This window comes from Pseudorasbora parva, chromosome 9, assembly GCF_024679245.1.
Source record: "Pseudorasbora parva isolate DD20220531a chromosome 9, ASM2467924v1, whole genome shotgun sequence".
Classification (NCBI taxonomy): domain Eukaryota; kingdom Metazoa; phylum Chordata; class Actinopteri; order Cypriniformes; family Gobionidae; genus Pseudorasbora; species Pseudorasbora parva.
In genome coordinates this window covers 42,000,794-42,024,407 of record NC_090180.1, presented here as the reverse complement: position 1 = coordinate 42,024,407, position 23,614 = coordinate 42,000,794, and the positions used below count along the sequence as shown (strand labels likewise).

The following is a 23,614-nucleotide window of genomic DNA, read 5'->3' as shown; positions in this document are numbered from 1 at the left end:
AAGGTTCTCTAAACGAGCTATTAACCTAATCATCAGAATCAACTAATGAACTCTAAACACCTGCAAAAGATTCCTGAGGCTTTTAAAAACTCAAAACGGCAATCATGGGTAAGACTGCCGACCTGACTGCTGTCCAGAAGGCCATCATTGACACCCTCAGGCGAGAGGGTAAGACACAGAAAGACATTTCTGAACGAATAGGCTGTTCCCAAAGTGCTGTATCAAGGCGCCTCAGTGGGAAGTCTGTGGGAAGGAAAAAGTGTGGCAAAAAACGCTACATAACGAGAAGAGGTGACCGGACCCTGAGGAAGATTGTGGAGAAGGACCGATTCCAGACCTTGGGGGACCTGTGGAAGCAGTGGACTGAGTCTGGAGTAGAAACATCCAGAGCCACCGTGCACAGGCGTGTGCAGGAAATGGGCTACAGGTGCCGCATTCCCCAGGTCAAGACACTTTTGGGCTAAAGAGAAGCAGCACTGGACTGTTTCTCAAATTTTGCATGTCATTCGCAAATCAAGGTGCCAGAGTCTGGAGGAAGACTGGGGAGAATGAAATGCCAAAATGCCTGAAGTCCAGTGTCAAGCACCAACAGTCAGTGATGGTCTGGGGTGCCATGTCAGCTGCTGGTGTTGGTCCACTGTGTTTTATCAAGGGTAGGGTCAATGCAGCTAGCTATCAGGAGATTTTGGAGCACTTCATGCTTCCATCTGCTGAAAAGCTTTATGGAGAGGAAGATTTGGTTTTTCAGCACGACCTGGCACCTGCTCACAGTGCCAAAACCACTGGTAAATGGTTTACTGACCACGGTATTACTGTGCTCAATTGGCCTGCCAACTCTCCTGACCTGAACCCCATAGAGAATCTGTGGGATATTGTGAAGAGAAAGTTGAGACACTCAAGACCCAACACTCTGGATGAGCTTAAGGCCGCTATCGAAGCATCCTGGGCCTCCAGAACACCTCAGCAGGGCCACAGGCTGATCGCCTCCATGCCTCGCCGCATTGAAGCAGTCATTTCTGCAAAAGGATTCCCGACCAAATCTTGAGTGCATAACTGAACATAATTATTTGAAGGTTTACTTTTTTTGTATTAAAAACACTTTTCTTTTATTGGTCGGATGAAATATGCAAATTTTTTGAGATTTTGGGTTTTCATGAGCTGTATGCCAAAATCATCAGTATTAAAAAAATAAAAGACCTGAAATATTTCAGTTGGTGTGCAATGAATCTAAAATATATGAAAGTTTAATTTTTATCATTACATTATGGAAAATAATGAATTTTATCACAATATGCTATTTTTTTGAGAAGGACCTGTACATTATATCTACTTACACTAACCTAAACCTACCCATCACAGAAAACGTTCTGCATTTTCACATTTTCAAAATACATCACTTAGTATAATTTATAAGCTATTTTCATAAAGGGGAACCAAAACAAAATGTCCACACAACGACCCATAATGTAGGGTTTACCGGGCCATAAACACTGGTTCACTATCTTTGTGGGGACTCTCCGTAGACTCTCCAAAATTATTTTTATACTGTACAAACTGTATATTCTCTCCATGTACACTAACCCTAAACCGGCTATCCATTACACAGAACTTTCTGCATTTTAAATGGTCTCATTCTCTTTGCAAGTCCTCACCAGATTTGAAAAACATGAAATCACACACACACACACACACGTGAAATGTGGGGACATTATTTAGGTGTAATGGTTTTCATACCGTAGAAACCGTATTTTCTATCCCCTTACACTGGCCCTGCCCCTTAACCTATCCGTCACATTTTTTCTTTCTCAAAAAAACTCATCCTGTATGATTTATAAGCATTTTAAAAAGTGGAGACATGGGTAATGTCCTCATATTTCACCCTCTCCTGTAATACCTATGTCATACCCATGTCATTATACACATTTGTGTCCTGATATTACACAAAAACATGCCCACACACACCCCACATTGCCATCTGAGAAGCGGTAACATACTTGTTATTACTTTTTTATACCGCAAGGTGGCGATGTATTGTTAACGAAAATTGTTAAAAAACTGGTTTCGTGTATGCTGAAATAAACCAATGCATACCGGTATTACCATTTCTTTTAAGTATGCCTATACTCTGTTTTCTTTCAATTCAATACAGTACCTAATGAATGGAATATGTGGCTTGGCCTCAAGACTATTCTGATTAAACGAACGCAGGCAGGGCAATCTGAGCGATCTCATCGGCCATGTGAGGGCAGGGTCAGGGTGGCAGTCAGGAGGTGTGACGGGTGTCTCCCGTGTGGAGAGCGCTGGAGCTGTCCGACAGCAGAGGTGCTGAAATCACACACAGGTCGCTAATTATCTCCACTCAGTCTGAGACACATACAGATACACAAACACAAACACTAAAGCTTACCTTAACATGGCTGTCTTAATTTTGTCATTCCAATGCGTATACATGCATGCATACAGATCTCCGTAGCAGAGAACAGTTCACCTCTACAACACAGTACACATTTTCGGTGCACATCTTTAAAGGGATAGGTCACCCAAAAATGAAAAAATCTGTCATCTACATATCATGTTTTAAAACAAAAACTGTATACAACTTTTAAAAAACCGACTAAAACAATGTCATACTGTATTTTTACAGTGTATTTGTACAATGAAGGTACCCAGCATGCAGTGCATCATGAATATGCTGTGGAGTTTCTTCATTCTTGTTGGTTTTATCTGTGCTGCTGAACTTATTTTTGGTTCACTTTTAGCACTTTGTGTTTTTTGTTTATCTTTTTATTTTATTTTTACTTATTTGCCTGAATTTGTCGATTGTCACCATTGTTGTGTTTTGTATGTCAAGTATTGATGTCTCTTATTTAGGTGATGACTGTTTTCAGATGAGAGTTGATTGGTTACTTTTTCCATTCTTGTTTATTTTAAATGAAAATGTAAGCAATTTTCTTGAAACCAGCAAGAATTTTACTTCGCCACTTTCCCCATTTGCAATTATTTTAAACGGAATGCTCTCAATGGACTTTAGTCAGTTAAGTCAGGTATAAATGATCGGTTTTATTTAGCAAGTAAGCTTTAAATTAGTCAAAAGAGACAGAAGGAAGACTCTTACATTGCTAAATTAAGCAGAAAAGTTGCTTTTATCATTTATACTAATAAGAAATGTGTATAGAGCAGCAAATCAGCATCACCTGGACCACAAAACCAGTCATAAGTTGCATCTGTATATTTGTGGCAATAGTCAAAAATACATTGTGTGGGTCAAAATTATTGATTTTTCTTTTTTTTTTATGCCAACAAGCATTAGGCTATTAAGTACAGATCATGTTCCATGAAGATATTTTGGAAAATTCCTACTGTATATATACCAAAAATGTATTACTTGTATTATTATTAGTAGTAGTAATATGCGTTGCTAAGGACTTCCTTTGGACATCTTTAAAGGCGCTTGTATCTCTGCCAAATATTATCTTATCCTAACATACTACAAAATCAATTGAAAGCTTATTTATTCTTCCAGATGCTTTCAGATAATACATCTCAATCTATAAATCTTAATTTCAAAAAATACCCTTATGTCTGGTTTTGTGGTCCAGGGTCACATATTAGAATGATTTCTGAAGGATCATGTGACACTGAAGACTGGGGTAATGATGCTGATAATTCAGCTTTGCATCATAGGAATAAATTACATTTTAAAAGAAAGTTAAAATGGAAAACATTCTTTTAAATGTTTTTGATAAAACAAAGTCATTCTTGGTAAGCATAATGCCACTTGCATAAGTTCTTGCTTACTGCCAAAACATTTATACTTTGCCACTCTTAAAAATAAAGCTTCCGAAAGCAGGCTTTAACAGCGATGCGGTAGAAGGACCATTTTGGGTTCCCCAGAGTACCTGCAGTAAATAGTTCTTAAAAGAACTTTTGTTTTCTTAGTGTAAAGATCAATGTGATAATATAAATAACCTTTTTCCACTATAAAGAACCATGGATGTTAAAGGTTAATCATTGGACCCTCAATGTCAATAAGTAACCTTTTATTTTTGAGAGTGCTGTGTTTCTTGGTAGTTTCAAGCGCCCTCCGGTGGACACCAGTATATTGCATGCAACGAGTCTTTCAGAGCGCTTGAATCTTCATATCTCTCAGGCTTACCACCTGTTGAGATGAGCGCTACTGGTTGCCGTGATCACCTGAGAGCGATAATGCCGAAGCACTGGCCCCGGGGCCAAGGTTCACCGCGGGGGCAATAAACTCCCTGTCCCCCGACCATCATGTAAAGACATTACTGTGCCCCGCGGCCCTCACAACAAACGCTTCATTTCCAAAGGCTCTCTGGCTCTTACTGGGTCACTTTATTTACCCTGTGTCATGCAAAAACCTTAATTTCCTTTGATTCCTAGTGCTACTATATTGCCTTGAGTTACTTACATTCATTACCACCATTTAATTAGTGCCATCAAACACTTCACGGTTTACAGTGGCTGACATTAGTCGAGACTGTTAAACTCATTAGCAAACTCTGATAAGGGGTAAAGGTGAGATAGCTGGCATTTACAACTGTGAGAAATCGACAGGCCTACAAACAGCCAGCAACCTATGTTAATGAATGAACATATTTGAAAACAATGTATCATAAGAATTTAGAGGCAAAGGCCTCAGTGATCATTCGACTTCTCTAATAATAATACTAATAGGCTAAATGAGTGGATCAAACAGGCATCTCATCTCAAACTTGTTGGCAATTTTTGTTAGTGTTGTGAGCTGAACCCTGCCAGAGCAAACGCTTTTAACATGAGAAGGAAACTGCTAACAACCATCATTTTATAGTTATTATAATGAGCAGGGGAGTAAATAAAGTCATCACAACAGCAAGAGTCCATTGTGAAGAGAAGTATTATTGAGTAGTTTGTCACTTTACTGTAAGATCGATGTTTCCCACAGCAGATCGAGCGGTAAATATTTACTTAAGCATTCGTTAGTGGGATGCTTGAGTAAAAGTTACACACACAGACTGTTTGTTATTTCATATTCACATTTATTTGTATAGCGTTTTTCAAAGCAGCTTTACAGAAAATGCCTGCGTCTATTACAGTATAGTCTCAGATTTGACTGTCCAAGTTTCAGGAAGGTAAACAAATCACGCAGTTAGCTTACAAATTATTAATTTAACCGATGCATACATTTAAGGCAGAAACAATTAGCTCATTGAAGCAGGCTAATGAATACACAACAACATGACCGAAAATGTCGCATAGGTGCATGTTGATTCAGGGTTAGCTTCATCTGAAGTCCTCGCAGGATATATATATATATATATATATATATATATATATATATATATATATATATATATATATATATATATATATATATATATATATATATATATATATATATATAAATGAAATTATATGTGCTACACAAAAATAAATAAATAGTAGATTTGTTCTGAAGCCTGCTAAGCCTATAGCTTTTGAAGACGCAGAACGTGTAGTTGACACGATTAATAAACATGAATTTAGGTCAAAATGTAGTTATGAAAAATATGAATGTAAAGTCTATATTTTAGGTGGAATATAGGTGCACTATTTTGTATTAGTATCAGTTTTTAGATTATTATTATTATTATTATTTTGCATTGCATTTACAAATCAATGACAAATGATTTGTTTATGAGTTCATGCAAACTGCACGAATATTAATAGGCTATAAGAACTTAATTTTTTTTAGGTTAGCATGCCGTTACTCTTTTCTTTCATCCATTTAATCTATTCTATATTATAGGTCCAATGTTGTTGTTTTTTAAAAACAAAGTGCAATAAACTTACTGTACTTTGAAACATTAATTTGCACCACTTTGATTTTAAATTAAAAACGTCAATAATTAAAATTCGATTTTACTTGGATGATTTTTTCATAATGCAGAAGTTATAATTTACACATTATATATATGAGTTTACTTTGAAAAGCAACCCCTATTCAGATTAGAGCGAAGGAGCACTATTACATCTAAAGTCTGAAAACAAGAAAGAGTTATAAATTATGAAAGTTATAAATTATGAACAGAAATGACCTACTGCTGAGAGTATACATCAAACCATATCTTCAGTCACTTCGCTTCTGTTTCAGTCTATCACTTGGTTTTGCAGTCTCTCCTCAGAGCTGAAACATTGTTCTTGAGTTTAATCATAATGGCATTTTTTTTCCCAGAGTTCCATGAAACACATCCAGGGGTTATTTGGTTTTAGAGTCTAAACTAAACCAGGGGCGCTTACATTTCTCCAGTGTGGCGTTTGCCTCTTTATTTATGATGTCTTTTCTTCCACCCATGTAGAAAATTTCTGACTTGGATTTTTCACTCCAAAATTGATTTGACACGGATATCCAGTATCCCTTTAAAGATAATCAAACTGAGTCTCTCCTCATTCCGCATATATCCCCACTCACTTTATGACCATATCGAGTTACTGCGAGCCTGTTGTGTGCAATAGAAATTCTTCAATCTGAAAACATTATTATAGTGTTTATTGCACTGTGAGCAGGGAAAATGGCTCATGCTCGCTCTAAACATTTGTTCGTAGCAGGCTTTTCTGAGATGTGCAATGCAAAGAATTAATTAAAATAAAGTTTGTTGTGGGACTTTAATTAAGACACCCCCCCCCCCACACACACACACACTCACAGAGTCTAAAATGCTAGAAACCACAGGCCTAAATACAAAGAAGCAATTAGTAAACAGTCAGTTGAGCCAAACGTGGCCTATCAATACGCACACGAAAACTTTAAGGAAATTTCATAAAAGTTTTACTTTTATGACCGAAAACAGCCATTAACATATTTGCACACGCTGATAGCCTCGCAACCTATACGCAAAGCATGCAAAATATTAATGAAATTACTTTGTCAGGATACCAAAAATGTGCTTTATTAAATGAACTGCTTTATGCCATGAATATGATTTAATTTACATTAGGCTACACAGTCGAGTTATTTTAGGAGTATTTTCTATATTTTTTTATTTTCTATTATATTTTCTATATTGTCTTCAGATAGCACATTTACATTTTCACTTGTATATTATTGCATGTATTTAATAGCCTATATTACAAAAATGCTGCGACTTTTTCGTTAGATGTTTTCCCTGCACGAGACCACAGGCTCAACGAACACAACGTCAGTTTTCATTTATAACATTTGAGTGAGTTAAATTATTTCAAATTACAATTAGATTAAAAAATAATAATTGGAGAAATGTTATTACTGCGTGAACGAATTGTCTCCAATGTATGTTGTCGAAGTTTAGTGTTATTTTATTATTATTATTATTATTATTATTATTATTATTATTATTATTATTATTATTATAAGGCTATTATCATAAAAACAGCGACGCGTGTCATTTTTAGCTTTTTTGTTTCGGCAAATAGCTACTGTCTAATAAATCAACGACAAAAAAGAAGACAAGAAAACCTTTTTACTTCTCCTCCAGTAAAAAAAAACCCCTTTACTTAATAATAGTCTATTTAATAATAATAGGTCTATTAATATGCAGTGTAATAATTTTTATAAGTGTTTAATTGATTTTATTTTATTTGATGGGGTTTTCAAATGGATTTGATAGATAGATAGATAGATAGATAGATAGATAGATAGATAGATAGATAGATAGATAGATAGATAGATAGATAGATAGATAGATAGATAGATAGATAGATAGATAGCCATTTCCGATATCAATTGCATTAATTTCACTTCACTTTTGATGTTTTATCCCTCAGGCCAATCCGGCAGAAGTGGTCAGATGTCAATTAAAGTCAGGATGGGCGTCTGTGGCGCTCCTCTTGTTCTGAGGGCAGCCTGGCCTGTGGCGCGCCGCGCGGGCTCCGCGCTCCACGCCGCTGCGCTAATCCGTTTATGGAGCACCTGGGACCATGGACGGCAATAACATGCGCTTATCCGTCGCCGCCGCGAAACATGCTCATCTGAGCAAAGCAATGCGATAATGCCCACATCCCAAAGGAACAGAGGGGCACTTTACCCCCTGATTGAACTGTCGACGTCTCTGAGTTGATAACTCTGAGATGACAGCCAGCGTATTTATCACATTAGTCTGATGGAAATCGGACAAGACCGGAGATTCATAGGACATTCTGCTGTCAGATTCATGTTTTGTTGTTGTTTTGTTTATGTTCCCCTTCTATTTTTATCAACTGAACTTTAGCATTTTTTTCATGATGCTATATTTAACTCTGAGTGGGTTCTTCTGTTTGAACAGTTGAAAGTGTGATAGTTTTTTTTTCTGTTCGATTGACCAGGGGTCTCTCTGAATGAACGGGGGCCGTTTGACTGACGTGAGGTTCTCAATGAGCGCCTGCAAAGAAAAGGAACTTCAGTAACTGCGGGGAACAGAGGAGGAGCACGTGAGATGGAGGGAGTTGAGTGCGCGTGAGAGAGAAATGCGGAGTAATGCAAGAGAATGAGTGGGATGGATGGCTATATTGAATGTCTCTGCGTTATAAATAACGCTTCTTCACAATTGTATTCGTCTCCACAGACAGCTTTTACGGCACTCTCGGCGTCATACCCTGCTGAGACCCCCGCAAGCCGCTCCTTTCATTCTGGAGAGACTCTACTGTCCACAAGCATACAATAAATACCTCTGTGCTGTGCAGCTTTTGGGTTTTTACTTAAAATGTGGTGTTTGAAGAGTTTTTATCTATCCAATACCAACGGATAAACATGGTTGTTGCAGAAGAACGGATAATGGAGCAACTCTGCAGAGTTTCCCATCTTTGTTCTTGAAAGCTTCCCAACTCGCCCAGCACATTTTGGATGTCTCCCTTATCTGACACTTCCATTTCATGTCTTGGAGGCTTTATTAACGATCATTGTGATAATAAAAACATCTAAACTGTCTAAGTTTGTTTGGAAGACTTCCCGGAACGCTCGAGTGGCTCCAAACCACATAATTAAAGAAGCTGAAATGTTATTGAAATTAAATGATTTTAAGAAAACTGAACTATTATCTTCTCAGCATCACAGTTTATGTCTGAGGGTGTTATCAGTGACACATCCCCTTGAACTCCCGAGGTCATGGCACAAAAGTTTCGAGATTTGGACCAATCAGAAGGCTTTCCCAGGTCTTTGGACCCTCCCTCCTTGACCAATCACAGTCCTCGATGGGCAGAAGGAGCCAACAACTCAACAACTGATAAAATGTTTCGCCACTGATCATCACCGTTTCAATCCACAACAACAAGTGTGTCCACAACAACGGAACCGAAGCTCTGAGAGTTTTATCTTCCAATCCGCTTTGAGAAAACCTGGATATCCATGATTAACTACGGAGGATTGGCAGCGACGCTTTGACTTTTGAAGTTGACTTTTCGTTTTCAACTGAAGACTTGCTAGTTCAACAACCCACTGACACTTGCCGATCTGTGCTTCTCCTTTGGATAACTTCACTTCTTCTATCAAGTGCTCGTGCACCCGTTTCTTTCGTGCAGAGGAGATATGACCGCATTAGCGGGGGGCATTTCCAGGATGATGCGCCCCACGCCACCCCAAAACTACCCGAGAGGAGGCTATTCCTTGGAGGGTAAGGTGTTACTACACATCCCGAGCTTAGATGCATTCACAGAGTCGGTTCTTCATAAGGACGATTTGATCTGATGCCGTATTTTGATTGGAGAAAGAAAAGTGACATTATAGGCCTGAATATTTGAAATTACATTGTAAAAATTGCAACTCACTAACATTCAAAACTTGGGTTTAAATTATTTGTGGCGTTCAAGCTGAAAGAAAACAAAGAACAAGCAACATAACGGTGAAATGTTGTACAGTGAAATACATTTAGTGTATTTTGTGTAGGCCTATACTAGTGAAATTAAATGTATTTATATTCTATAAAAACTTGTTACACTGTAATTATACATTTAAGGTCTGGGTAATATTGAGTGACTACATGTACTTACAGTAGGGTTAAGATTAGGGTTTGGTTTAGGGTTAGGTGTATTTAATTATGCATACCGTTATTACTACAGTAACTACATGCAACGTATGTAACTGACACTATAAATAGTAAATAAAGGTTGTTTTAATAAATTAACTATATAAAACTTTACAGCTTCTTTATATTTTAAATATACCTGCTTATATATAGCCTATATAGGCCTATAAACAAGTAATGATTGTCACTGTCTTTTTCCCCCCAAACGGCCAAGTAGCCTAGCTAGTTAGCTAGTAGTAGCCTATTTATAAATAATTATTATAATTTGTTATTATAGGCGATTGTAGTTTCATTGTTGTTATATATGTAGGCTAAATATTTGTATCATAGGAAAGAACATACCGTTGTTGTGCTGATTATATTTTCATTTTTTGACCCAAGGAAATCGTATACAGTGTCAGTCACTGACTTTTCCTTTATACTGCAGTCTCCACGCCTTTAGGTCAGGGCCGCGTGAACCAGCTCGGTGGAGTCTTCATAAACGGACGCCCTCTGCCCAATCACATCCGCCACAAGATAGTAGAGATGGCCCATCACGGGATACGACCGTGCGTCATCTCCCGACAACTGCGCGTCTCGCACGGATGCGTGTCTAAAATTTTATGCAGGTACCAGGAGACCGGATCCATTCGGCCCGGTGCTATTGGTGGCAGTAAACCCAAGGTAGGACATCATGTATAGGGCTGAATTGACTTTATTAGACAGTTCACATCAGTTTCACATTTAACTGCGCATGGACTTTTGGAAATGAAGAGTTTTGAAATAACAAATGTTTGGTGTTTTTTCGTTGATGTGCCAATTGACAATAAAGGCTAATGTATTTAATGGTTCTCACATAAGGTTCAGAAGATAAATAAATGGCAAAAAACATTTTGTATGGCTCTAATTAGCCAACAGTGTTCTTTAGATCAGTTAATTTGTGTTCGAGTCTTTTGAAGCACCAATGCATAAATTATTTTTTAAAGAATTAGAGAGCAAGACGTTCCAAGAACGCAACATTTTAAGAGCAATTTACTGTTGTTTTACCAAATATATCCCCCCCCCCCCCTCGTTTAATGAATGCCGGGTGATGAAATAAACATCACATTCTGTTACAAACTTCTCAAAACTAAACTGATTATTTTTTCCGTACATTGGATATATTATTGCTATATATTTTATTGTTTTAAACTATATATATATATATATATATATATATATATATATATATATATATATATATATATATATATATATATATATATATATTAATTAAATAAATGGTCGTGTTACATTTGCAATAAAAGCAGAGCACAACTCCCGACGTGGAAAAGAAAATCGAAGAATACAAGAGAGAGAATCCAGGGATGTTCAGCTGGGAGATTCGGGATAAACTTCTGAAAGATGGAATCTGCGACCGAAATAACGTGCCCTCAGGTACTGAACTTTATTTGTCAATCTCTGCAGTTTACTGCGTTTTTAAGGTGTTGCAATTGCCACACCTGTTGCTTGAATTAGAAAAAAAAAAAAAAAAAAACGACATAGATGGCATTGTGACTTTAAAACATTAAGGCTAGGCCTACTATAAAACTGTTATATTAAATGCCTTGTGTTAAGCATTTACATTTTATGCCAGCGCTTTTTCAAGCGTTTAAACATTCAACAAGTGCAGTTCTGTGGTGTAATTCCATGGCGCTTCTCCTGTTCCTCCGCAGTGAGTTCCATCAGCCGCATGCTGCGCTGTAAATTTGGTGGAAACGGGGATGAAGATGAGGATGACGATGAAGTGGAAAAAAGGGAGATCGAGGAAAACGAAAGACGAGCCAAACACAGCATCGACGGAATACTCGGCGACAGATGTAAGTTCTGACGAATTTTGTCTTTTTTTCTTTGCGGATTTGAGATGAGCACAGTGGTTTACTTTTATAGAAAACATGTATTGTGTTCCTCTTCAGCCTAATAATAAATAATAACTGTAATAATAATAAAAACAATCATGCTGGTAATGGGCTATTGTTGAGACAATAGGCTATTTTTTGTTGTTGAATAAAGCTCAGGTCTATTTGGAACTTAGTGCGTGAATGTCATAACCACATTTAGACTGTTTTTTATTTTTTATTATTTATTTATGTATTATTTTCCCTCCGATTGAATATAGCTTTTAATGATTCTCTTTTAATCTTTTGGAACCAAAACTATTCAATGGGAAAATGGCCATTGCCTTCAGAATATTTTTAGCGGGTTTTTTGTTGTTGTTGTTGTCTTTCCTTGAACTCATTGAAACTGAATTGAGGAGCATCGGAGATTAACCTTCTAAAACGAGACGTTCCTGGAGTGAAACTGGCCGAATCAGTAAATCAAACATTTGTCCAAGAATAGCGTTCACTAAAAGACGCTCCTGCGGTGCACAATCGGACACTTGAGGATGAACTTGGGAAACAAAAGCGAAAGAGTCCATGAGACTCACGCTTCAGTTTCCCCAGGACAAAGCTCGGCCTAGCAGTAGCTTGGTCCTGACAAAAGACTCCAAGCTTTTCAAAATTTGGAAAGAAAGGAAGAAAAAACGGTCTAACAAAAGGCGCAGAGAGGACATTATGGACGGGCAATGAGAGATGAATTATTCACGAATGACCGTAGTCACGACTCAGAAGAGTTTTATAGACTTCGAGGCCTGAAATGTGTCCATTTTTAGCTAGATCATGTCTTGGAATTTTCCCTTTCACCCCAAAAACGACACTTGGAGGTAGGCCTATTGCTTTATTTTAGGATGTTTTCATGTTTAAGCATTTCAAATGAACACTTGTTGATCATCATGTGAATTTTTAGATCGAGGGCATTACAATGTTTCATGTTTAAATAAGCTTGGGTGTAGCCTTTGGATTTAGCCTTGTTCGATACTGTTTCAATTAAAAACGCACAATAGGCCTAGGTTATTTATATATTTTTTTAACACCTTGTATATAAAACAGGTGGGCTAATGAGAGTTTGAACTGACCCCCATAATTATGAACCTCCCAACGGGTGACAAAACAATGCCTAAGTTGATGACTGAAATTGATTACTTTTGCCATGCTTTTTTAACAATCTTTTCAGTAACCATAAAAGCAAGATTACGAGTTCAAATGAGGAATACATATAGGCCTATATTTTCGCCGTTCTTGCGCTTTCCTAGAACCGGATAGGCTATCGACAAATCAGAAGTATCCATAGGTAAATCTGAAGGTATACCTACCATAAAATGTTTTTGTGCTTAAAAAGGTGCTTGTTTAAAATGCTTTACTGACGGTTAACACGTCTGACACGACAACGCCACGAAACTCGCTGAAATATTATCAGAAAGTAGGCTACACTAATTCGTTAGATGGCTAGATCAAAACAGCATTTTTTTCATGGAACTTTAATTAGTGACTTGAAGACATCACAGATATATTTAAAACTTTGGTGGTTACAATCTTATGTTTAAAATGCTTTGCTGACGGTTGACACGGCTAACATTGCTAACGACACGATAACGCCGCGGAAAACGCTGAAAAGTTCGCAGTAATTCGTTAGATATCCCTAATTAGTGATTAAAACATTTTTTGTTTGTTTGCTGGAAATGTAATTAGTGACACTCAAATGTCAAAACAACGTGTCAAAATATCATGAAAATCTTTAACATTCACACAGGCGAAAGCCTCGAGGCAAAACCCATTTCCCCAGTTGAAGAAGAAATTGTATGTATTAACTTGGAAATTGATACAGGCAGCGCGTTTTTTTAACCCCCACAGGCCTGAAATTCTTGCGCAGTGGAGTTTGTTCTAGATGTCAAGTGGGGAGAGAGAAACTCCGAGCTCTGCGCGCTAGCCGGATCACCCCGCGTCATGGGCCGCGCTACAATTGGCGCACATTATACTCAGTCATTGCAATGAAAACCTTTTCTAGTAGATTAAATCGAGCCCTTTATTCCTCCCCACTTTCATCTCAGGACAAAAACCCGCCCCCTTCCTCTCCGCCCGGGGCGCGCATTCATTCCTCCCTGGCCTTTTCCTTCTCTCTTTTCCAGCACCGCCATCACGAATACAGATCAGTTGGTAATTAGTTTAACAAACGACAGTCGATATGTTGTTGTTGTTGTTTGGAGATGGATGATTGATATGAACTTTTGAAACGCACAACATTGCCAATGCACTGCAAAAACCTTGCTGTTAAGAAAAAACAGAGTGAAGTAAGCTCAAAGTTGGTTTAGGCATTAATTCAGCGCCATTGTTTCTTATGCATTGCATTCAGTTGGTAAAGGCTAAATACGCCTTATTGGCTTTTTTAACTTTTAAAAGTGTATAATAAACAACATGCACTGTTCATTTTTCCTGCTTTGTTTTAATGACTTATTCCAGGTAAACAAACTTCTGAAAAAAAAAAAAAAAATCATGTTATCAAATGTAGTGTTATCAGGCATATGGAGTGTTTATGAATCACAATGCTGCTGATTTGTTAAGGGTTTGTTTGCATGCTTCTAACAGGAATTTCAACATTATTGCGTTATGGTGTCACAGTATGTTTTGCTATTTGCAGAATTTATATTTTACTACACTTAACCCAAGCACACTGAAATTATTGCGATTTGCCGGCCAGAAATGTATTGTGATAATTCAAAATATCTTGTTACAACTTAATTATTATTTTTTAACAATGTAGCATAATTATTTTGCACAACTTTTTCTGGCTAAAGCATTAGAAGCTTGTATTTGCATGCATTTAAATCTGGACTTGCAACAAAGTTAGTTGGATGTCTATATTTGCATTGAAAAAAGAAAGAAAGAAAGAACAAAACAGTGAATGAAAGAAAGGAAGCGCAAGGGTAAAGGAGAAAGGAAAACAGCCTTTTCAAAGCCCCGTTAATGTTTTTGTTTTCCTGGAAGGATCAATCACCTCTGGCTTTTATTCACATGTAGATGTGTCTACATCATAAAACTCAATGAGTCCTGATCTCCATTGACACACTGTAAACTTCTCCTCTCTTCATTCACTCTCATCCGTTTGTTTGCAGTGGGCTGATTCTGCGCTGGCTGTATTTCACTCTCTCCTCCCTGCTTGTGGGAGTTGTTGTTTTTTCCTATTCGGTACTCAGTTAAAATCTCAAAAGGGTGTTTTCAGAATCAAGAGGGTGTTCTCTAGCCAAATATTGATTAAGTACGTGTTTGCTGAGTCTATAGTTGTCGGGTAAGAGGGGTGTGTTGGCTCTGGGCCCCTGCTCCTTCAAAACCTATTGTTGGGCCCCTTAAAGGCTTGAGATCAAAGCAAAGGCCCCTTCAGATTTATTTGTCTGGGAAAAGGCAGAGTAGAGAACCATTGCTTACTAATACGGGATTGAACATACACTTCAAGTGATGTTCTTTGAATGTTGTTTGATAAGGAGGCTCAGAGCAAACATTTCGATTTTTTTCCCCCCTGTAATAATTAGATTTGTTTTTAATTATTATATTAAAAAAAAGTTACACTTTTTAAATGTTGAAATAAGTGCTCACCATGGCTGCATTTATCTGACCAAAAAAAAAAAAAAAAAAAAAAATCAGTAAAAGTAGAAATATTATTACAATTTAAAATAACTGTTATCTATTTAGTTTTAATGTAAAATGTAATTTATTCCTGTGATGCAAAGCTGAATTTTCAGCATCATTACTCCAGTCTTCAGTGTCACATGATCCTTCAGAAATCTTTTATTTTTTTAATATAAAATCATATTTTTCATCAGTTGGATTTCCTCATCTAAAATGATTGGATCAGTCTTGGCTCCTCTCTTGTTTAGGTTGAAAATATTATAAGGACTTCAGGTCATGAAACGAAAGCTAAAACTTTCCAAATATTTTTTTTTTTTTAAACGTCAAAGGATGGGTCTATTGCCTGGTGTCGTAAGTGAATCGATAAAACTTCTCCCACAATGCCGTGTTTGCCTGAGCACATCCCCTCCTTTTCCCTATACCATTAACTTTGGGAAAACTGACAATCCTCGAGCCTCATTTAGCTAATTAAAAGTAACTAAAGTCATCAAAGAGCCACGGCCCCTCTCTCACAGATTCCCATTCACGGCAGGCGAAAAAGAAAACTCAGAAATACAAACAGTCAAAGGGATCAAGTTTTTTTGAAAGGGAGTCCCGTGGAGGCCAATTGAATGAGCTTAGTGCTTTCAGACGTGCCATGGTGAACGCAGTCAACATGTAATAATTAGTTTCATTGAGCTGCATTCCAACAATCTGCTGCTTTTCTCCTGGGCTCATTGTCTCCCAGCAGGCCAATAGCCAGGAGGACAGAGAGAATCAAGCAATGACAACACATGAAAGATTCAGCTGCCTTTGTCTGAGAAAGCAAGGAGGACTTTGTTTGTGTAAATAAAATAGGGCTTTTGCCTGCTTTGCTGACTGGATACTTGCTCAATAGAAAAGGGGGGAGAGCGAGGAGAGAGAGTGGCAAAAACAGACAGCTGTGTCACACAATAATAAACAGATATTTTTGGGACTATTTTTTTTTTTCACAACTCTTAGCTGTAAAGCCAGATGTATTAAATTGGACCACAGATGGGTACCCATAGCCATATCTGGCTAGTGGGGGTCTAATTTTATACATTCTTCTGAGATCTGCCCCTTCGATCAATAAACAAGGGTTCTTCTTCTCTCTCTGCTGGAATGTTCCTCAGTCATGATTCCGGGGCCCTGCGGGAATGGAGATGAGCAATCATCTGCCTTTTATTCAGCAGTTCCTCGAAACCTAACAAGCTTCGCCCTTCTCTCTCTGAGTTACCCGAACATCAAACGACGTTTTAGGCGGCAATAAAAATAAGCGCCTTTTGACTAAGAGCCGTCGTCGTGACATTTGCACGTTTTCGTGGCGTTCTCAGAAACGACCTAGACCGTGCATCATTTCCACATGATGTCATTCCATTTGATTTCAAAGTGGCACGCAAAGGAAGAAAACACGCATGCACACGGTCGCACCAAGCTTATCTCCAAGTGAATGCGGCCTGTATGCTTCATTAGGTCCGCTTTATACGCTGGCACCAGCATTGTGATCCTCAAATATTAATTCAAAGAACAATTAATGAATGCGAAGCATCTTTGAAGTGGGGGTGCGGGGTCAAACCCGGACCAGCCCCTAGCGACTGATGGACTCCTCTTCCACTCCTCTCTTCTCAAAGACGGTTTGAAGTGTCCAAAAGAAAAAGCGAGCAATAGAAGGTCAATGAGAATAGGGGCTCCTCGCCGAATGGAGCTCTCTGTTTTCTTGCAAGTGTTTGAGTGAGTGAAGCTCTGGCAAAGGAGCGATGAAAAGGAGGGGAAAGGAGAGGTCGAGGGTTTCAGGGGCCTTGCCATAAAGACTCACAATGAGGCAGTTAATTGAGAAGAGCTAGTCGCCGTTGTCAATCACTTAACTTGAGGAAATTCACTTCTTAACTGCCAAATGATGCTGGTAAGAGAGGGAGACAGAGAGGGAGATAAAAACACACAGAGAGAGTTGGAATCTGTAAGAAACGACGGCAGAATCGTGTCGAGATGACTTAAAGCTTGAATGAGCTGAGTTCTCTCGTTGTTCTGGAAGCCTTATGACTTCCAGCTTCTACAGTGGACCATTGTTAGCTCACTTTCTCTACTTCATGTAACTTAGACGAGCAGAAATCATCATTTCCAACTCAAACGTGCAATTTCTGATTCGTTTCAGACAGAATTAATTTGGATTTGGAGAATTTACAGGAGTCAATTTGGGCTTCAAATGTGTTCCAACTGTTGACTTTGTCTGTTTACATCATTTTAAAAAGTGAGTTTATTGAGTAAATTTGCAGGGAAACACTGTCATTTTACAATACCGTGTCTGAAATATGCTTTACTAAGTGTTTCTTACATGCTTAGGTTTTGAACTTCATGTTTCATAATTCATAATTTATGTTGCATCATAGCCTTTGAAATTTAAAAAATGAAGGTTCTTCAATGTTTCTTCAAAGTGCCTTAGATTTAACAAATACCCGTATTCATTTCAAGAATTCGGTTAAGTTCACTCAGTGGGATTTTGTTGATTACAAAAACTTGATGTTGCTTCATATTTTAAATATGTTCCTTTTGGCATTAGGCTTTAAAACTAGTTTTGGTTCTAATTATAACATGGTGCATATTAACTGTTGTTTTAAGAAACACAAGACGTTTTACCTACTTAGTGTGGTTACTGAGTTCCTGCTGAATCCAAATGTTTGAGTGTATTTGAATTAGGGCCACAGGGCATTGCATACATAGGACTGTCAGCCTCTTATTTGTACCCCAGAGCGGGTGAGATGTGGCTGGGCAGGGTCAAGGGGGAGTCCTGGGTCAGTGGCTGTGCAAACTCCCTCTCTGTTGGAAGTGCGGGTTAAAATAATGTGTTTGTTCAGTGTGACAGGTAACAGACTCTCTATGATGGCCAATAAACGCTTTGAAACTAAAGAACACAAAGGAGAATGAATTTGCATTAAATAGCTGCATATACTGTGTTTCGGATGTGCTATTTAGCATCTTTTCCCACAGAAAATTAGAATATATAATTCAGAAACAGTGTAACAAATCCATTTCTTAATCAGTGTTTATATATATACATTTTTTTGAGTAGCAAATATCGAAATATCCCTAAAACAAGAAAATGAAGCATTCATAATAAATTTAGCCTTTTTTAATATTATAAAAAATATTTTTATAAAATATGTAAATATTTTTTCAAATATTATTAAATTAAGCATACAAATAAAATATTATTTTAAGCATAACCAATTCGATTAATTCATTCTACAGTTTATTTAAAATAAATAAATAAATAATGCGGTGTAATGCATTTTATAGTGTGAATGTCAAAGATAATGTGTTTTGAATGGTCTATATTTTGCCCAACGTGTGGATTGTATCTGCAGTTATTATGGGATATTTAGTGTCATTTTGTCAGCTCAGCATTTGACCTATACCTGTCCCAGTAATGGCTTACTCAATATGTGCATGTTTGGTACAAAAGCATGCATAAATATAACGTGATGTCAATGTAATGAGCGTGCATATATTTAGGAGCATGTGGTGTGTGTTCCTGCGGTGCAAGCTCTGCGTGGGTGCTGCGTTTTGGCTTTGTCCCGTTGTTGGGGGCGATTCCGTGCTGCAACAGGCACCTCTGTCCTGTTCTGACATCATAATGAGCAAAGCATGCTGGGAAACCATAATGCCTCAGCATACCTCCTTTATGTTCCTCGTGTCCATCCTCAAAAATGGATCTTAACGTATTTATTTTTAATACACAGATCAATGGTTTAAAACAATCACTGGCTAACCATTATTCGATTTGTTTGTCATTTCTCGGTGTTCAAAAGTTTGGGGTCAGTACTTTTATTCAGCAAGCATTCATTGATTGAACAAAAGGACATTTATAAATATTTTTTAGTGCTGGGCAATCGATTAATCACGATTAATCGCATCCAAAATAAAAGTTCGTGTTTACATAATATGTGTGTGTAATGTATATAATTATTATGTATATATAAATGCACACTCTCTTAAGAAATATTTTGATGTAAATACTGTATAAAGCTCTGGAAAAAATTAAGGGACCACTTAACATTGAAAAAATCTATGTTAAGTGGTCTCTTAATTTTTTCCAGAGCTGTCATATATTTATATAATTTATCTTATATATAAATATAACAAATTTTTCACTTAAAAAAAAAAAAAGTGATAGTAAATTACATTGATAGTTTGAGCAGTAAATCAGCATAGTATTATGATTTCTGAAGGATCATGTGACACTGAAGACTGGAGTAATGATGCTGAAAATTCAGCTTTGCATCACAGGAATAAATTACATTTTAAAATATAATCAAATGGAAAATGGTTATTTTAATTAGTAATAATATTTAAGTTTTTTAATCAAGTAAATGGAGCCATAGTGAGCATAAGAGACTTATTTCAGTATTAAAATAAAATCTTACTAACCCCATTATATAATGATATCATATACTGTATATGATATAAGCAACTCCAGGCCATTTTAATGTAGGTTTCATAACTTCTGGATGATTTGCTCCCATAATAGGCACCAGGCAAGCTCCGCCCGATACCATAGTATTTTTAGGACCATGATAACCATAAGCACAGTTAACAGTTAGTCACATTTCAAGGATGATACTGTCCAAAAGTGTCCAGTCATGTTTCAGTCCACCTGCAAGGTTAAAAATGATCTTTTCCTCTTTGTAAATCTCTTTCTCCTTCTACCGCTCTGCCTCCCTCGCTCGGTTTCTCTCGGGGCAGCTGCTGGGGTCGTGGCTCTTTAGCGAGTTGAGTGACTCCCTGCTCCTCCCTCTTAACAAAATGCCAACCCCAGATGGAGTCGTGATCGTTCCGTTAACCATTCTTCTCCCTACATCTGCTGGGATTCTATATACTCCTTAATTCACTCACCAGTGGCTGGCTGGGGCGCGGGCTGAAAGGGCCAGCACTCCTCCACGCTGCAAATAAATGCTTCATTTGTCTCTTCTCTCTTTTGTTTTGTTTGGGGAACACATGTCACGAGCTCAATTACCCAACCATTTAACAGCCCCTGAGGAGGAGAAGACTCTCCCCTACCAGGAGCTATAAACTGCCCAGATGGTCGTCTGTGGACTCTGGTGCTCTCGCTCCGACATCCCCGTGTTTACTTTCACTTTATCTCTCTTTGTTTTTGCGGCTTTGTTTGCGTGTCAAAGTGTGTGTTGTATTAGAGTTACCGACCTGACTTTCCTGTGGAAAAATCACAAAGGAGATCTTTTTCAAATCTTAATTTCTTCAGCAAGTGGAGTCTGTTCCTTCTGAGGGAAAACACTGCAGTAATCTGACATGTTGCAGATAAGACCCAATAAATGTCTCAAACTCTGCTTAGATTTGATAGAAGGCTAAAAGAACTCAAAGGTTTCTCATCAAATTCTTCCAAGACTATTGTTCCATGAGTTATTGTTCTAATTTATAGAACCATGTGGAGAAGCACCTGAGACAAGGTTGATCGTTTAAAAGTATAGTACACCCAAAAACACTTTGAACATTTTGTCATCATTTACTCACCCTCAAGTTGTTACAAACCTGTGTGAGTTTCGTTATTCAGTTGAACACAAAAGATGATGATTTAAAGAATGTTGGTAGCCAGTTAACGGTAGCCATGACTACCATAGTATTTTTTTTCTACTATGGAAGTCAATGGCTACCATCAATGGATTGTTTAGCAACATTCTTTAAAAAATCATATTTTCTATTCAACAGAAGAAAGAAACTCACACAGGTTTGAAATCACTTGAGCGTGAGTAAGTGATGATAAAATTGATAGTTTAAACCTGTATGACTTTCTTTCTTCTGGGGAACATAAAAGAAGATATTTGGAGATTTTTTTTCTTTTTCTGTCAATGGGTTCCAATGGTGTTTGGTTCCCAAGATTCTTCCAAATATCTTCTTTTGTGTTCCACGAGTTTGATGACCTGAGGTTGAGGGTGACGGAACTTTAATTTTTGGGTGGTGTGTCCCTTTAAATTAATCATTGCTTAAAACTCAGGTCTGTTGAGCTATGAAATTAGCAAGCTTTGAGCAACGGTTTTCCTCTGGGTTTTCAAATCCATCATTTTAAAGTCAACAAAACTCTCTTCGAGTTTTGCACAAAGCTGCATTTGCTTTGCGTCATTTTGGCTTCTGTTTTGCAGCCTTCTCTTGTTTCTCTGTGATTATGCCTGGAATTCACCACATCCACTTTAACGTCCACCCAAATGCTACGGAGTTCATTCAGTAGGGCACTCGTTTCTCTCTCTCTCTCTCTCTCTCTCTCTCTTCTCTCTCTCTCTCTCTCTCTCTCTCTCTCTTCTCTCTCTCTCTCTCTCTCTCTCTCTCTCTCTCTCTCTCTCTCTCTCTCTCTCTCTCTCTCTCTCTCTCTCTCTCTCTCTCCTCTCTCTCTCTCTCTCTCTCCCTCGAGTGCACTGATAAATGCTGTGTGTAGCTGGCAGGCTGCAGGTTTGTGGGGTTTGTCCTGTGTGTGAGAGGAATATAAATCTGATGTGTGAGCGAGAGGCACCATGCGCTGGTATCATGAATTAACGCTCACTAAATAACAATAGACCTACTGATGACTCTTCCTGTGGTTAGAAGCTACAAAACTACCACACGTCCTCTATGGGGTATTTAAGCAATGATTATCCATAACTACTGTGAAGTTAAGCAGGTCATACTATGCTTTTTCTGATTTAAGACATTAAAGTTTGTCTAGAGGTGTAAAAATCTGACAATGAAAGTTCAATTATTTATTTTTTGTTTTTTTGAATGCGATTAGTAACACAAATCATTTATTTTAATGAATAGAATAAAACCCAATGTAATATGTGTCAATTACCAATATAAAAAATATATAATTTCAGAGATATTTTATAGTAAAATTCCTCCATATCCAGATCATGTCAACTTCTAGGTGTAGATTGTCCTTCCAGTTTCACTTTATTTTTGGATCACACCAGTAGAATTCATGACAGATATTTCAGATTTTATAACACATTACATGATTTAGTTTGTCAAAGCAAATGTTTACTCCCCTTGTTCTTATATTTCCTGTTTCATAATTTAATTTGGCTGGATAATCTCTTTACTTTTTGCATAATGCCAGTGGAGTGGTCCACAAGTTACCTGTCTCCTCTTTCTCCTTTTCTTGGTGCGTCAGATCACTCATTGTAGCTAGACTTTCAGTCGTCTGCTTTAATGGAAATTTCGCAGTTAAAAGATAAAACCTCTGTCAAAAGTCAAAGAGATGCAGAGTAGATGAGCACGAGGGCGAGAAGATAGATGGGCTGAGCTGTCGGTGGTGTATTGGGACAGGTATGCTGTGGGAAGTGGACACAGTATGAGTTTCCTGTCCTGCTGAAATTCTGATAGACAGTGACTGAATCTTTTGGGGAGTCTGTCAGTGTCGCCATTTAGTTTTCAGGCCATAAGAACCCTGAATTCTTTAGAATTCAAAACTTTTCAGTGTCATTTTGAGTGGTTTAACAAGTGTTTTCACCCAATTCCAGTCTAAGGGTACGTTTACAGGACAGCAATATTGTCAGCGAGAAATGCTTTTCCTTTGCATTTTTTTCGTGTACTGGCGACAACGTTGTCTAAAGGATCCCCGTTCACATGATCTGTGAAAAACGACCACAAACACTGTATTATTCATGCCTGGCCAGTAGTTGGCGATGTCACTTTGTAAAGAAATACTACGTGTCTGAACACGTTTCTAATCTTTTACAATAACGCACTTTAAAACTTGTATGACTTTCTTTCTTCTGAGGAAAATAAAAGAAGATATTTGGAGATTTTTTTTTCTTCTTTTTTTTCAGTCCATGCAATGGAAGTCAATGGGTTCCAATGGTGTTTGGTTCCCAAGATTCTTCAAAATATCTTCTTTGTGTTCCACGAGTTTGATGACGAGTTTGGGTGGTGTGTCCCTTTAAATTCAACATTGCTGAGGACTCAAGTCTGTTGAGCTATGAAATTAGCAAGCTTTGAGCAACGGTTTTCCTCTGGGTTTTCAAATCCATAATTTTAAAGTCAACAAAACTCTCTTCGATTTTGCCCAAAGCTAATGAAAAGTGTCCTGTTTTTGGTTGA

At 37.7% G+C, this 23,614-nt stretch overlaps 1 protein-coding gene across 3 annotated transcripts in view; it reads left to right on the top strand.

Moving 5' to 3' along the window:
* Nucleotides 1–7,800: 7,800 nt before the first annotated feature.
* The window catches only part of pax3a (paired box 3a), a 35,940-nt gene continuing 20,126 nt past the window's right edge, over nucleotides 7,801–23,614 (top strand). Inside the window, exons 1-5 of one of the 3 annotated variants that reach the window (XM_067452665.1) lie at nucleotides 7,801–8,438; nucleotides 8,559–9,602; nucleotides 10,441–10,676; nucleotides 11,300–11,429; nucleotides 11,708–11,851. In XM_067452665.1, the coding sequence (XP_067308766.1) occupies nucleotides 9,518–9,602; nucleotides 10,441–10,676; nucleotides 11,300–11,429; nucleotides 11,708–11,851 (595 nt within the window). In that variant the 5' untranslated portion in view covers nucleotides 7,801–8,438; nucleotides 8,559–9,517. Of the gene's footprint in view, nucleotides 9,603–10,440; nucleotides 10,677–11,299; nucleotides 11,430–11,707; nucleotides 11,852–23,614 lie in introns of all 3 variants that reach the window. The other 2 variants (XM_067452666.1, XM_067452664.1) reach the window with 2 other exon arrangements.